This window comes from Fonsecaea multimorphosa (assembly GCF_000836435.1).
Source record: "Fonsecaea multimorphosa CBS 102226 unplaced genomic scaffold supercont1.32, whole genome shotgun sequence".
Lineage (NCBI taxonomy): Eukaryota > Fungi > Ascomycota > Eurotiomycetes > Chaetothyriales > Herpotrichiellaceae > Fonsecaea > Fonsecaea multimorphosa.
Window position 1 is genome coordinate 1 of NW_015971666.1, and position 15,677 is coordinate 15,677.

A 15,677-nucleotide genomic window follows, 5' to 3' on the forward strand; every position below is an offset into this window, starting at 1 on the left:
GTGGTCGTCCAATCTTCCCACGTAGTTGATGGCGTGGTAGTGGTAGTGGTAGTGGTAGTGGTAGTGGTCGTGGTCGTGGTGGAAGTCGTGGTAGTCCAGTCCGCCCAGGTCGTGGATGGCGTGGTAGTTGTAGTCGTGGTGGTAGGACTTGTCGTCGTCCAATCAATCCATGTGCTCGATCCTCTTCTTTGCAGCTTTCCGGCACTTGCCAAGCCGGCGACAGCCAGCAGAATAAGAGATGACTTCATGTTCAACGAGTATGTGCTTTGCTCGGTAGATTATAATACAGAGAGACCTTGGATGAGGAACGAGTGCTGAGAGCCTTAGCGAACGAGCTCCGTGTACTCGGTACAAAGCGAGGGATGGTCGACAAAGAACGGGAATGTGGTGATGGGAAGAAGAGAAACAGAGGTCGACTGGGATCTGTATGGTTTTGTAGCATGAGAATTTTCGACCGGGAAGGCACCTTTCTCCAGCTTCTTCGGCTGTGGATTCTGTCATGCGAGCATCCAAGTGCTGGGAATGTGGACAAGTCCTGCAGCATTTTCCATGCCACCAAGCCTGTTCCTCTCGGACTCATGTCATAGTCGTAGTGGAGGGTGGAGAGTCGAGGGGCTGTGGAGACCGCAGGGTAACAACCGAGTTTTCCAGCCCGGTAGAGACAACTGTTGACCAGAGTGGGGTTTGCAAAAGACAATGCCAACCGGGTCAGCGTGGGAATAGCTTCCTCAATGGGACATTGGCTAGTCAGAGGCTGGCATTTCCAGAGGGCGCGATCGTAGATATTTTGCCTTTTGACCAATTGGGTGGATAGAAAGAGCAACGAGGAGCACATCTGCCTGCCAGCCTCTTCAGATGGCTGCAGAGTTCTCCGTAGTTGCATACTCTTCAGGCGCCAAAGGAAGAGGCAGAGTGAGAGACATCCCGAGCGCAATCGAGTGGCTAGCTGGTGTGAGCTGACTCTTGACCCATAGTGAGAGCGTTATGTGTTCAGCCTCACGCAACCATCCCAAAAGATTTCGCAATCGGACAGGACCATAGTCCGTAGGCTGTGTGACCATAGGTACTGGTAGAGCAGGTGGTGCATTTTACCCCGCCGGGCATTGTCGAAGGTCGAGGGTCAAGTCGGCCACTGAGTAGGACAACGGGCTGGTGTCCTGCCCCCCTCGCGTGCCAAAGCCGGGGGAAGCTACCGGTAGGTAGGTACAGTTGAGCAGGGATCCGTTGTTGGTGGTGTATCCGGTACTCGTAGGTGGTAGTGGGGATCAGTACCTGCTCCAATGAAGTCAGAAACCATGTCGATAGTCATCCGCCGACATACTCACCCTCAAGCACTGCGACTGCGACCCATCGGGAGCTCTCTTGCTTTGTCCTCAATATTCTCGTAGCGTGATGGCATGACGATAGCATGGTTGAGACAGCCGAAGCCACCGAAGCTGATCGATGCCAATCGAAGCCACTATCCGTAGCTTGTCACCGGCGCAGGCTTGAGAAAAGGTTGATGGTCGTTGGGGGAATGAGGTTGGGCAACGGGCATTGCCAGGAGTTGCAACTGCCACCAAGTGGAAGGAAGGCTTGAAGTCGCCAAGCATGCATGTCTCACTTTAGCGGGGGCGGGGGTCAGGCACAATGCCATGATTGGTTACTGGTCTAATCAAGCTTTCCAACTTGTCAGGGATCCATCCTTGTTTTTCCACGTTACTATCGTATACCATGAGCTCGCTCGGGGAATTTCTCACCCGTTTGACCCAGTAGGAGAAGCTCTGCAAGACTCTTCCTTCCCGCTGACTCCATGTTCCTGCTTCAGTGCCCCCCGTCCCGAGTATTGTCCCGTGCGAGAATCGCAGTTGTATTATCAACGCGCGGACGCCGAAAAGTCAAAAAGATCCTTATCAGAAACATTGTCGCAACGGCGTCAATTCGAGCTGGAGGGCGAGGTCCATCAAGAATGCTCCGTACCTAAACTTGCCATTGTGTGCCTTGCTTCGGAGGCTGCTTTTCGGCACTCTTCTCTTCGTGGTTAGAGCACGAGGCGGCTTTTGGGGGGGCAGAGGGGCGTTGGGCTGGTCGCTGGCTATCGGCGCCACCAGCGCCAGCCTGGGCTACCATGATTGGCGGCCGCTTTGAACCTTGATAGGCACCGGCTGGCAAAAAACTTGAAAGATAGGCGTTGGAGCTAGCAGATCTTTTCCACAGCTTGACAGAAACTATTGACTATGACGAAGTTGACGTGCTTTGGCCTCGCTATGAGCTGTGCTTTAGCTGCTCTGCAAGCCTTCCACACGAATCCGGACCGGCTTTCTGGATGGTCTCTCGGTCTATGCGAAGAAAGCCAGTCACGCGCACACCCAAAGTGTGAGTCCCTATGAGGAATCACATCATGCGCCCCAGACACTATACTCATACGAGCAGCCCTGCCACATGCCCACTGACCTGCCACCTCCTGCGGCATGCCATTGGCGTACTATGTATGTTGACCAAACCAACCTTACTCTTTTGGCTCCGGAACTGCGCGAACACCTGTGGCAAAAATGTACCAGACGGGGCAGTGGCATGGGAGACCTCTCTTGTACTCGGTAGTCCGTCTCGCCGTGTCGCTCATGCGACCACAGAGCTTCACTCATCGTCGATCCCAGAATCTGATCCTGAATCCCATCCAATGTCGTAATTCTGGGCCATTTGTGTGAAATCGTTGTAATGAGCCTCTCGCTCTTCCAACGGCATTAGGCGAGAAGTCGTATTCCTGAGATCTAGAATTCGAGCCTTTATTCTCGAGTTGCATTCTAAGGCTGCCGACATATCCAGCCCGCTCGACCTTCGACTTGTCTCGAAGAGCGTGTCTGGAAACGTGTCCAGCAATGGAAACTGTAGGCTGGTTTGAAATCTGGGCGGGTGTCAGCCTTGTTGGTCGATCCATTTGTATTGAGGGAGCTGATGCGCTTTGGGTTGACGGAACAAGGAAGCAAAGGGATCGACTCACATCTCTACCACGCTCTCCTCGTTTAGTCTCCTTCGAAGCCGCTCTTCTGGGGTCAGGGTCAACGGCCGTGTCCCCGACTCGAGGTGGTCACGGTCGCATTCCACCTGAGCAAAAACATGACTGGATCTCCCGGCCGACGGACTGCTGAGACTCGGACTGTAGTCCAGGTCCAAGCGTGATGGCTCTGGCGAATTAGTACTTTGATTCTCTCCATAGCCATTTCCATGGCCAGTCGCAGTTCCGTTGGAGGAGTGGCTGGCTTCGGTCTTTGAGCTCGTGACGCTTGCATAAAGCTCGAACACATTTTGAACGCCGTTGGTATTTAGCGTATCTTCGAACAGGCTCAACGAGCCTCTTTTCCCTGCTTCGGCATTGAGCCTTGTCGGAAGTGTGACAGATTCAATGCCCGCACAGAGGAGTGCGGTGCTCATCCAATCGGACCCCCTGTCAATATTTACATATCGAGGCAGAATCGAGGGAGGTGCAGCAAGCCGGACATATGCTGATGCCTGCTGAGCAATTGACTGGAGGGTTCTTGAGGCATTGCACGCTCTTACTGACAGTTTTTCCTATTCCTGATTGAGCAACTTCTTTGCGGACGGATTGACGAAGACGTACCCTAGTCATTCTGGAACCGTCTTCAATGCCCCAGACCCAGATACTTGTCTTGCCATACTCATCTCGCACATTGTCCACATACTTGGCAGCAAAGCCTCCCCATGCGTCATCCGCACCACTGAAGAATTGAAAACCTTGCATTTGGTCGCACTCTTCTACGAACGGTCTGACATCACGATCAAGAAGATCAACTTCCTTGTCCAGACTGCCGAACAACTCTTCACCAGCAGACCAGTTTTCGAAGGGCATAAGTTGCGAGTTCAACTCGTATTCGTGGAGTTGAACAATGGACCTAGGATGATAGAAAGCACGGTTGAAGTCGGACCAATACCTCACATCCGAGGCGTGGAGTTGAGTAGTCGGGAGACCCAGGTCTAGGCTCCTTTGATACTCAGATGGTTCAATGGGCTGTTCTTGACGTCGTGCCGTGTTCCCGTCCCTGGAAGTGATTAGAATCACGTTCAACCAAGCAGCGTCTCTGAAGGCAGCGTACCAAAGACCCGGGGCCGCGTGGGAGTCTCCCGAGATGTCATACAACGCATTGAATTTGCGAAGAGTGCCAAATCCCCCCTTCAGGTCGTATATTATGGTCCGAGGAGTGAAGGTCTCCGAGCCATCGGAACCAAGGCCTGGTCGAAAATGAATGTCCGGATTTACCAGGGATTCCTCATTTTCAGAGTATGTAAAATAGGATTCCTTTGAACAAGAATTAGAAGGATCCTTGGTACAGTTGAGCACAGGCTACCTGAGCGTTCCAGAAATGGGTCGCTAGATAGTTACTTTTGGTTCCAAGCTGGAGAGTGATGATTTCATGCATTTTCGGCGCAGAGGATCATTCTGAAGTTGGAGAAGCCCGGAGTGCGCACCAGTGTGTCAAGTTTTCGGGTCAGAGTGTCAATAGTTATCGGTTTCTAACATATGAATAATGCTCACAGTTCAAAGACCAAACGTGAATGGTGTGAGGCTGAAAGTCTGTGGGAGTGATGAGAAATCGACGGCCACTGTGTCTGACTTGCCGTTATTGATGGTAAGGCAAAAACAGTTATCCATAGATCAAGGGTGGCCGCCCATTTAAAGCAAACATCTATCCATCTTTGCAAGCAGCAGCTTTGTATTCTTTACTCGTAAAATCAACTATATTGTGATAGAGCTCTCACCTGGTTGTAGTCGAGTACTCATCCGCTATGTTGGATGTCGGCGTTTATTCAGTGTCAGACGGTGACAATTATTTCTCAGCCTGGCTGCACGACTCGTGTATTCAATATTCATGACTCGTGACCCTCATTTTCTGGACAACTTGTTCACAACCGGGGCCTGCTACGGTGAACAGAGGAGCACGCGAGCATCAAAAATGGAAACGGTGTCATAGACGGGACTTGCCATTCTTCGTTCAATAACCTTTACCTCAGACACCTACCTGAGCGTCGTTCTGGAAATGTGCTCGCAAACCCCAATCAGCAAATTATTCTTTCCTTGAATTGACCTACCCAGGACGACCAAGCCCAGTCAATTGACAACTTCCTCAACATATGCACAATGGCGCCACCTGGACGACGGAAGCTTTCGAATCTCAGCCTTGTCGCACTCTCTCTCCTCCTGTTCCTCTCTACGACCGCCCATGCCGCTTCTGCAGTCCTGGGTATAGATCTGGGCACCGAGTATCTGAAGGGCGCCATCGCTAAACCAGGGTCTCCCATCGAAATCGTCCTATCCAAGGACTCCAAGAGAAGGGAAGCAGCGACACTCGCATTCAAGCCCTCCAGAGCGCAGGCGAAGGATGACGATGCCTTCCCCGAACGCCTGTATGGAGGAGACGCCGTGGCGCTCTCCTCGAGATTTCCGAGCGATGTCTATCCCAACCTGAAGAGTTTGCTGGGCCTCGAATACTCTGGCGACGCGGTGAAGACGTACGCCGCTCGATATCCAGGGTTAAACCTTGAGCTTGTTCCAAGAGGCAATGGGACGGACAAGGATGCAGGAACAGTGGGCTTCAAGAGTCAGAGCTTTGGAACCAAGAAAAACGAAATATTCATGGTGGAAGAACTCCTAGCAATGCAGTTGAAGAACGTCAAGAGCAATGCAGAAGCCATGGTCGCAAAGGGCGTGTATGTCACTGATGTGGTCATCACATATCCTGCATTTTATACTGCTGAGGAGAAGCGAGCCATTCAATTGGCTGCAGACCTGGCGGGACTGAGAGTTCTCGGTCTCGTCAGCGACGGACTCGCTGTTGGACTCAACTATGCAACGCATCGAACGTTCGATAGCGTGACAGACGGGGGTAAGCCAGAATACCATCTTGTCTATGATATGGGCGCTGGATCGACAACGGCAACGGTGCTCAAGTTCCAAGGCAGGACTATCAAAGGACCAGGCAAGCGCAATTCCACCGTCCAAGAAGTCATCGCTCTTGGTGTGGGATTCGATGCGTTGCTGGGTGGAGATTCTTTAAACGACGTGGTTGTCGAAGACATCATCTCCCAATTCCTTGAATCTCCAGGTGCGAAGAAGCTGGCATTGGAACGTGAGCAGGTTCGGTCTCACGGGAAATCAATGGCAAGAATTTGGAAAGAGGCTGAACGAATCCGGCAGCTTCTCAGTGCTAATGCGCTTTCAACCGCGACCCTCGAAGGACTTTATGACGATGATATCACCTTCAAGTACAGCCTTACCCGGGATAAGTTTGAAGAGCTCGCCGCAGATCATGCTTCGCGAGTAGGCTCGCCAGTCGATGCTGCTCTCCAGTCGGCCGGGCTGCAATTGTATGAACTCGACTCGATCATTCTACACGGAGGCGCAGTGAGAACCCCATTCGTGCAGAGGCAGCTCGAAAAGGTGGCTGGGGGTTCATCCAAGCTCAAGACCAACGTCAACGCCGACGAAGCTGCGGTGATGGGAGCAGCCTTCAAAGCTGCATCTCTAAGCCCTAGCTTTAGGGTCAAAGACATCCGCGGCGTAGACATCTCAGGTTTCTCTTTTACCTTGAGGTGGAGTGCCGAGAACAAGGAAAGGACGCAGAAACTGTTCCACCCGTCCTCCCAAGCTGGGGTTGAGAAGCAAGTCCCTATCAAGACGCTAGAAGATGTTACCTTAGGATTCACCCAGGCAGTCAAGGAGCTAGAAGTTCCTGTAACGGAGATTCGAGCTTCAAACTTGACGAAATCAGTGGGCGAGCTGAAGGAAAAGCACGGCTGTGCGGCGGCGAACATAAGCACGGTTTTCACCATGCGGCTAAGCCACGTGGATGGATTGCCAGAAGTTGTTTCGGGATCTGTTAGCTGCGAGACCGAGAGTATCAAAGGTGGGACAGTCATTGACAACGTCAAAGGGTTGTTTGGCTTCGGCTCGAAGAAGGACAGCGATCAGAAGGTCGTCGCAGATGAAGATGCGAATGATGAGGCCCCAAAATCTCAAACTCCGTTGCCTGTGTCTGATTCAACAAGTTCTGGATCGACCATGTCGTCCGCTTCGCCCTCACCTCCGGAGTCGCCCGCTTCCTCCTCTTCCTCCTCGACGACTAAATCTGCCAAAACGACCAAAGCCACGCCAACAACCGTTTCAATCCCGCTTGCCTTGCAATCCACTGTCGTCGGGCTCAATGCTCCACCGGTTCAGATTCTGCCTCGAGTCCGACAACGTCTAGCTCAGTTTGATATGTCAGACCGGAATGCCGCTCTCCGAGCTGAGGCTTTGAACACTCTCGAGGCTTTCACTTACCGAGCGAGGGACTACCTAGGGGACGAGAATTTCATAGCTGCCTCGAGTGAGTCTATTCGGACAGAACTGGAAAAACAGCTGTCGAGCATCTCCGAGTGGCTGTATAGTGACGGCCTAGACGCCAAACTCCAAGACTTCAAGGACAACCTGAAGCGCCTCCATGGTCTGGTTGATCCTGTACTAAAGCGTCAAGATGAAGCTATCACACGGCCTGATGCTGTCAAGGCCTTGAAAGAGGGACTGGAGAACCTGAACGGCATGATCACAATGGTGGAAGGAAGCATCAAGAAGGCAGCAGAGGATGCGGCCTCGAGTGCAAGCGAAGCTGCGGAGTCTGCAGCCTCGGGCGCCTCCACGAGCTCGTCTACAGTGAATGGGGATGATCTCGACGAGGATCCCTATAGCAGCACGTCAGCAGGCGAAGCGACGCAAACGGACGAACCGCCCCCGATCAAACCGTATGAGTACACGAATGAAGACCTTGCAGCTCTTACGACCAAATATGATGAAGTGAAGAAATGGCTCGACGAGAAACTTGTTCTGCAAGACAAACTGGGGCCACACGAAGAGCCGGCTTTCCTGGTTGCCGAATTGCAGACTAAGGGGCAGGAACTACAGAAGCTGGTTTCAGATACTATTATGAAAACAATCAAAATGCAAGAAATCCCGAAAAAGGGAAAGACAGGGAGTGGAAAGAAAGGAACAGGGAAGGGAGAGGGCAAGAAGACCAAGTCTTCCAGCTCGAGTGGCAGCGAGACTTCCAAGGCCACTTCTTCATCGACCTCATCTTCAACACCGACCGCCACGGCGACGAAGAGCATCAAGGATGAGTTGTAGACCCTGAGCGCTAGATTAAAATGCGGAATGTTCTTTTGCATCAACAGATACCAAGTACTCGGTACTGGACACTCACCACCATCCAGATCTTGAGCCGCTCCCAGCCCAGAGCCCTGCTCGCCCTGGTTGTTTGGAGAACAACACCGAGCCAATAGAAGGGGAACTGTTAGAGAAACATGTGGAAAGTGCCAGCCACTGTCAGCCGCACCTCTGTGTATTGGACTGGAGTTCTGATGGAATCCCAAGTCCGACGGTTGACCCGCGCCTCTTTCCAGTGGGGATTTTCAACAGGGATCAGCCACATGTGTGTTTTCCGTTCAGTTTGTATTCGGTACATATTTGGTACTAGGATAGATCGACTAGAACATTCAAGACCCCAAGAAAGGCTGAAACAAGAGGGAGATAGGCCAGGCGGAGATGGACGAAAAGCCTCATGAATCCGAGACGCCCATGCTTGGTCTCGTATACAGGTGTCGAGACACGGAAGGAAGAAATTACTAGGTATTGCCGTCGGACGCACATTTGTTCAAAGGCTGAAACGAGCCACTTTGATTGGACTGGGCGGCAAGGACGCAGATGAGCCTTGAGCGGGCGATGGAAGATGAAGGAGGGGGCGGGATGTCAGCCCTATCGACTCTTAACATCTGCGTCTTCCCAGTAGGGTCTTACTATGAAGTCTTGGTATCTTGGTGGTGTGGGCATCAAGCCGACAAGTTTGGAGAAAGACGAGCCCGATAAAACACAGCGAAAGAGCACCACGTAGACACGCTGTAGTTTGTAGCTGAGTGGATTTCACCGCTCTTTATCTGTGCGTCTCACTGGAATCTGGCAAAAGAAGTCAGTAACTGGTCAGCCCCCAAAATCAGCCTTCAGATTCCATTAGGCGTCAGACAATACGAGACGTGCCACTGGGGGAGCCACTAGAGGCCACTACCGGCCCTTAGCACAGGCTCACTGGAGAGGACTAGGCCTAGAAGGCGCCCCCATCTTGGCCACCACCTTTGTGCGTTCATTGTCTTTCTTTCATCTCCCGTGTCTGCAGCTTGTAATCTATGCTAACTGATGAAAAAGGAGACAAGGTGATATAGACCAGAAGGTTACGATATACTAGCCCGCAGCAGGGTTCTGCGACCCAGTGAATGATACCTACCTACCTAGGTAGGGAACGGTGAACGGGACTCAGATCCTTCGTATCTCAGCCTGATAATTTAGAGGGCCAGAGCACCGCTAGTGCTCGCCTACGGTACCCAATACTCCCGTACCATTACACATCATTACGGGCACCGTGCTGGGTGCAGGGGGCCGCCGTTTGGTTGTCTGGCCTCTTGGTCTCCGCCGCCCTCTTCAAGTTCAGCGCAACCAACACAGCCGCAGCCGCACGTCCCTCTTTGCTTCTATCGCTACATACCTCTTCAGCTGTCTATCCAATTCTCAAACCGGCGTCTTTGTTGCTCGGCCTAGCCATTGCACTGTTGACTGGAATTCCGGCCTCTGGTCCCCTATCGACATCGCCTCAAGCCAGTGCTCCTTCCTTCGCTCAGCCACCAGTCTCACTCACCTTACCAATCCAACGCACATCAGTGTCGACTGCTGTCACCAATCCAAAACCTACAACTACAACATAACAACCCTGACCTGGTGCACTCGCTCTTTCCCTCGCTCTACTCTTCAATGTCGATGTCATGAGCTCGCGCTTCAAGTCTCTAGCCTTCGGTTCCAAACGAAAGAGTAGTGCCAACATCCAAACCACCTCAACCACCTCCACCTCTGTCGCTTCACCCAACGGCTCCATCTCCAACGCCACGACTCCTCCCCCTCCTCAAAACTCCTCGCAAACCAGTCTGCCGCCTATGAATCCCAACCAGCCCGGCGCGCCTGGACGTCCTCCCAGCTACTCATACAACAGCGTGCAGGGCCGCCCGCAGTCGCCCATGCCCCCTGCTCAGAACCAAATGGCACACCACCCTGCTCCCATCGATACAAGAGCCGGTGCCTATGTTGGCGGTGCTCCTCAGCTGGGGCCCCCGCAACCTCCGGGGTACGGCGGCGCATACGGCCATCAGACCATTGGTCCGCAGCCAGGCATTCAACATATGAACAATCAGTTCCCACCCGGTGCTCGTCCGGCCGAAGTGGAGGGCGCAGGAAGGAGTAAGGCCCAGCTGATTGTCGGCATCGATTTTGTAAGATTTGCCCTGCTTCACATGATTGGATCGTGCAGGTGAACTGACTGCTTTTCTTAGGGCACTACTTTCTCGGGCGTAGCATTCGCCTTTGCGACAAACACAGAAGCAAAAGAGGATATAATAACAGAATGGCCAGGTGCAGGCAATCAAACGAAACAAAAGGTGGGTCGAAGCAGACATCCCCAAGGAACGACGTGACGTGGGACTGACGTGACTAGATTCCCACCGTGCTATACTATGATCAATATCAGAAAGTCGTCGGTTGGGGTCCCGATATCGCGGACGCCCTAGCTCCTACCGGCTATCCCAAACCAGGCGTGCAAAAAGTCGAATGGTTCAAGCTGCAACTCATGCTCTCAGGCAACACCTACATAGACCCCATTAACTTACCACCTCTCCCACCTGGGAAGTCCGAGATCGATGTGGCGGCCGACTATCTCTTCAAACTCCGGCAAGCTATGCGAGTCCAATTGCAAAAGACACTGGGCGAGGTTTTCAATCGAGAAGAGCGCAACATCCGATACTTTTTGACCGTTCCCGCCATTTGGAACGATGCCGGTAAAGCAGCCACCAGAGCGGCAGCCATTCAAGCCGGATTTATTCGTGATGAGAACGACAACCGACTAACTCTCATCACCGAACCCGAAGCCGCAGCCATGTTCTGTTCCAAGACTGGCCTGCTCAACCTCAAGATCCATGATGCGGTCCTGATTGTGGACTGTGGTGGTGGAACCGTCGATTTGATCGCGTACGAGGTCGAAGAAGAGACTCCTTTCACTGTTGCCGAATGTACCGCCGGCAGTGGTGACTCGTGCGGTTCGACTGCTCTCAACCGAAACTTCTCCAACATCCTGCGCGCGAAGATCAGGAAAATGAAGTTGCCTGATGGATCGAAAACAGCCGGTCGAGTGTACGCCAAATGTATTATGGACTTTGAAAACAGAATAAAGGCCGATTTCCGCAACAATGGCCAGAAATGGGCTGTCGATGTTGGTATCGAGGCTGAATTTCCTGAGGCCGGCATCGAAGAAGGTTATATGACGTTCACCAACGAGGAAATTCTTCAATGCTTCGAACCCGTCGTCAACAGAATCCTGGAGCTTGTTCGCAACCAAATCATTGCTATCCAGGCGCAGAACAGATCATTACAGAATGTCCTGGTGGTGGGTGGGTTTGGTGCATCGGAGTATCTCTTCCAGCAGATCAAGCTGCACGTCCCTCCGCAATTTCAGTCTAAGGTCGTCAGACCCATGGACTCGGTGGCCGCCATTGTCAAAGGCGCCGTCACGGCAGGCATTACTGAGCGCGTCATCACTTCTCGTGTTGCGAGACGACATTACCTCATGGCCACCCTTCAGCCATTCAAAGAGGGTCATCATCCCGAACAATATCGCGTGCCCAGCCTTGACGGCAAGGATCGATGCAAATACACAAGACAGATCTTCGTTCAAAAGGGCGAGAGAGTCAAGATTGGTGAGCCCGTCAAAGTCTCGTTCTTCAGACAGGTGGCACCTGGGGCAACCCTGATGTACGAGGATATTCTTTATGCTTGTGATGAGGATGTCTGGTAAGTCTCCTCGACCTCCTTTGTCCTGCTCGTTTGTGTTTCCCAGCTAACCGCGTAACAGTCCTGAATATACCAAAGACCCGCGCATCAAGGAAGTAGTCACACTTACTTCAGATCTGTCAAGGAAGAATCTCGAGAAGGACTTCGAAAGAATGGATACTCCACAAGGCACATTCTACCGAGTGTACTTTGACATTTATTTGACCTTGGACGGGTCTGAATTTAACGCCGAATTGGTGTGCCAGGGCGAGGTGATGGGAAGATGTAGCGCAAGATTCAGATAGAACAGTGGATCGAAGCATGGATATCGCCCGGAAATGAAGGTTATCCCCACGTCAAGAGTGAACTCATGGCAGCTGAGGAGAACGACAAGTGGAAGGAGTGATTTAATGAGTGTCGGGGTCGAAGACGACACATGAGCGAACGACAGCGGTGACAGAAGAAGGGGATCTGGGGATGTCCCCGACGCTGGCCAGGCTACACTTTTGATGATTGCTGATGTGCAAATGATCACAGTGTAAGTACGTTGAGCTTGAGATGTATGGCTTGTGAGGGTTGACGATAGTGTCGTTTGGCACAGTGACGTTGACACGAGGTGAAGATCAAGAAAGGAAAAAAAGCCGGGAGTTGCATATTATCCACGAGCGAAAGCAATGAAACCCTTTGAGGACGCGAGATACAATAAATTCAGATGGGTCGAATCAGATTTAGCCTTGAACCAACAAGATATTTATCCTGCAACAAGATGTGATATGGGAAAGATCTGGTTGATTGATTGCCGTGCCCTTTGTGATCTGCTCCGGTCCACGCTGTTCCAAGAGACGTGCCTCAATCCTTGATGACGAGCAAGCGAGTAGGCGATTGCTCACCTCTCGTCTTGATCTCCGCCGTCGACTTTCACGAGGGCGCTTGTCCAAGTGTGCCCCTGATTCAAGAGAGATGGTTTGAGATCCTAGCCTTGCTTGAGTGTGTCCAGTGCCCGAGGCCTATCTCCGCCGCGCATCCCTCAGGTTGCTTGTTGGAAATGCTGGCACTCCTCGTTGTGTAATCTGTCATATACCGGGCGTAACTGAGCTTTGTCTGGAAGTTCTTTGGGTTGAGAAACACTCGTCCATTCAGCTCTTGCATGGCATAGACTGTGAATAGGTCCGCGCATGGGTAAGCGCTGGGCGAGGAAAAAAGGGTGGCCCCTCTCAGCAATGCGTTTGATCAACCAAGCATCAACAGACTTTCCTCGCGACCCAGTGACTGCACCGGTACCCATTCTGCAACAAGCTGTTCGGATCCTGAATGTAGCCCGAACCGGTGGGGAGGATTTCGTGCGTAATCACGTCGAAGCCCATGCGCGAAACGAGCAGGACGACCTCCTCGTCTGTGAGTTCGAAGGAGCCTGGTTCGCCGATCCCTTTGTCTTCGAGGTCGGGCTTTGGCTGGCGGCTTTTGGCTCCAGATCCTGGACGCGCATTCTCTGCGCCCGTTTCTGCGTCGTCGTCGTCGCCATCGTCATCGGTATTCCCTCCGGGCGCACGATCGTCAAAGTGCCACAGCAGGGGGCCGATGTTGATCCACACGCCACCTTCCTTTAAGCAATTCCGCACCGTCTCGATATAGCGAAGGAGGTTTGGCGTCGTGTCGATGAAGAAAAGCGACACCACTCCATCGAATGTCTCTTTGGATTCTGGGGTGGAGTAGGAGAGCACGAAATCCCCAGCGGTCATGTTCATCTCACCGACCGGTAGTCCCGCAGAAAGTCGAGCAGAGAAGGCTTCACCTGGATGCACATCCGGAACGGTGTAGCGTTTGAGTTGATTTGCCCGGGACACGACGTTTGTGAATGTATGTGCAAATGGGTAGATCGGGTATTGGTTAGCATGATCACAGCTGTTGAGAATGAAATTGCTCGCGAGCAGTTGGTGGTACGAGATCTCGTTGCCTGTGGCATGAAAGCCTCGCAGGGCGAGCTCAAATAGTACACGACCGAGTCCCGCACCTGGAAGAAGGAGTGATGGAGGCTGGTCATGGGTTTGTCGTCCCGCAGGGAGGCTTGATTCGAGGTCGGAGAGGATCGTCTTGAGGAGCGGTTCGACCTCGAGCGTGAATCCTTCGTGGGTCCAATCTCGATAGAACTGACGGATGGTCGAATGCGCTTTGGAGATGTCGTTGGGTTTCGCTTTCCCTTGCCAGTTCATCTCCGAGTCTTTGGGCGGTTTTTCGGGAAGCCCAAATGCGCCTAATCCTAAGTGAAATATTTGGTCTGCCAAGTCGGCGTTGTGGTCCAATGCATCATCAACGTCGTTCAGGGTGTCCAGGATGGAAAAGGGAGGGGCTGCAAGCATTTGCCATTGTGTCGATGGTAGAGCGTAGAGATTCTGCCGCCTTCGGTGAGTTGTGTTGAAGTGTGCGTTCCTCCGAAACTGGCTTCAGTCTAGGTCAGCTGTGTTAGTCAAGGGATTAATTTGGGGAAGTTGAAAACAAATGGGAAGATCGAGCAAAGGCACAAATATCCAGGGGGATCAAGCTAAGCCTGAACACACGGCGGTTCAGGTGAGGCCTGATAGCCCGTGTCATGAACAAGGCCAGACCCTTCACTCAAGACGTCTCCGACCAGCAAAGCAAAGCCCTCTTGAAAGGAGGCATCAAATATAGTGTTGCCCGTACTCCTTGAACCTCGCTTTCGAGAAACGGCGATAGCTCATCACCAAGATAAGTGCGATCAAACACATCCTAGTTCAGCCTCGCCATGCGCAGGCCGGAAGACCAGGTTGGGGGTCCAAATGCCATTGTATCAAATTTGCCAGTCCACTTACTGAAAAGAATCCAGGGCAGCGAAGATGACTCGCCGTTCCAGAGGGTCAGCCAGAGGACCAGCATCGTCGAACAACGGGTTTGGTTGTGACACAGTAACATCCTCGGTGTACTGGACTCCAGCCATCCTGCAGCGGCCTCGTAAGTACCAGGCAGGAGAAGGACAAGTCGACGATTGTTGATGGACAAATCTTTGGGAAGGTTTGATGGTATAGGCTGATACGAATGGAAACAACGCATTGCAAGTTGCAGTGAAGTCGAAGGCGTGCCAAGCCAGATATTCACACGCAACCATCGAGTCTGTTTTCTCACGTCCATACAACCATCCAACTTACCGCAAACTGTGCAGACTCGTCCATTACAATACTTCCTCTAGGCAACAGCTCGTGCGAAATCCATCGCCCTCTCAGTCACATCTCAGACTTGTCCACCGATCTAACTCTGATTCCTGAAGCTCCATTCCAGTGCAACATCCTTGGTTCCTCAAGGGCAATTGATCCCCAGCAGCCATGGAACCCTCCTTCAAACCTGTCCACATCTCGTTCCCCATGCCCAGACACCCTCATCTCAACTTCCATGCTCACCTCAGTTTCATGGGAAATTGCACCATGGTCCATTTGACCACTACCGACATCGGTCAAGCTGAGAGCACTTTACCACCAATGGGAAGTTTTGTCTACGCAATGCCTGACGTACGTAAAATTTCCTTACTAAGGACTCTTGCAGCATCCCCTCTGATGAGTTCTAGATGAGAAACGACCGGAATGTGATCAGCACTCCTCTCGCAACCTCGGGCTCCAACCTTGACTACGCCACTAGAATGGCCAAGATACTTGCACGCAAGATGAAACACCCAGTGTACGTGGGCTGCAGCATGGATTTCACTGGCACGACTGCCGAAGAAGAAATGGAAGGCTTCGCGGCCGTCGTCGATCAGATAATGGAGAGGTGGGACCCAGAATCGTGA

At 52.3% G+C, this 15,677-nt stretch overlaps 5 protein-coding genes across 5 annotated transcripts; 3 read left to right on the forward strand and 2 right to left on the reverse strand.

Moving 5' to 3' along the window:
* Window positions 1–2,616: 2,616 nt before the first annotated feature.
* On the reverse strand, window positions 2,617–4,415 carry Z520_10666 (uncharacterized protein; the record flags this gene model as incomplete). The annotated part of the gene is made up of 5 exons (XM_016781158.1): window positions 2,617–2,884; window positions 2,981–3,549; window positions 3,599–4,037; window positions 4,092–4,294; window positions 4,344–4,415. 5 exons carry the CDS (start codon window positions 4,413–4,415, stop codon window positions 2,617–2,619), a joined length of 1,551 nt encoding a protein of 516 aa, XP_016627611.1.
* A 719-nt stretch (window positions 4,416–5,134) lies between these two features.
* Z520_10667 (uncharacterized protein) lies at window positions 5,135–8,152 on the forward strand (the record flags this gene model as incomplete). Its single annotated transcript, XM_016781159.1, has 1 exon — window positions 5,135–8,152. The coding sequence occupies one exon, from the start codon at window positions 5,135–5,137 to the stop codon at window positions 8,150–8,152; it is 3,018 nt and encodes a 1,005-aa protein (XP_016627612.1).
* Window positions 8,153–9,834: 1,682 nt separating this feature from the next.
* On the forward strand, window positions 9,835–12,290 carry Z520_10668 (uncharacterized protein; the record flags this gene model as incomplete). Its single annotated transcript, XM_016781160.1, has 5 exons — window positions 9,835–10,335; window positions 10,396–10,500; window positions 10,557–11,905; window positions 11,967–12,141; window positions 12,186–12,290. 5 exons carry the CDS (start codon window positions 9,835–9,837, stop codon window positions 12,288–12,290), a joined length of 2,235 nt encoding a protein of 744 aa, XP_016627613.1.
* An 835-nt stretch (window positions 12,291–13,125) lies between these two features.
* On the reverse strand, window positions 13,126–14,837 carry Z520_10669 (uncharacterized protein; the record flags this gene model as incomplete). Its single annotated transcript, XM_016781161.1, has 2 exons — window positions 13,126–14,323; window positions 14,713–14,837. The coding sequence occupies 2 exons, from the start codon at window positions 14,835–14,837 to the stop codon at window positions 13,126–13,128; spliced, it is 1,323 nt and encodes a 440-aa protein (XP_016627614.1).
* Window positions 14,838–15,219: 382 nt separating this feature from the next.
* Window positions 15,220–15,677, forward strand: Z520_10670 (uncharacterized protein; the record flags this gene model as incomplete). Its single annotated transcript, XM_016781162.1, has 2 exons — window positions 15,220–15,402; window positions 15,459–15,677. The coding sequence occupies 2 exons, from the start codon at window positions 15,220–15,222 to the stop codon at window positions 15,675–15,677; spliced, it is 402 nt and encodes a 133-aa protein (XP_016627615.1).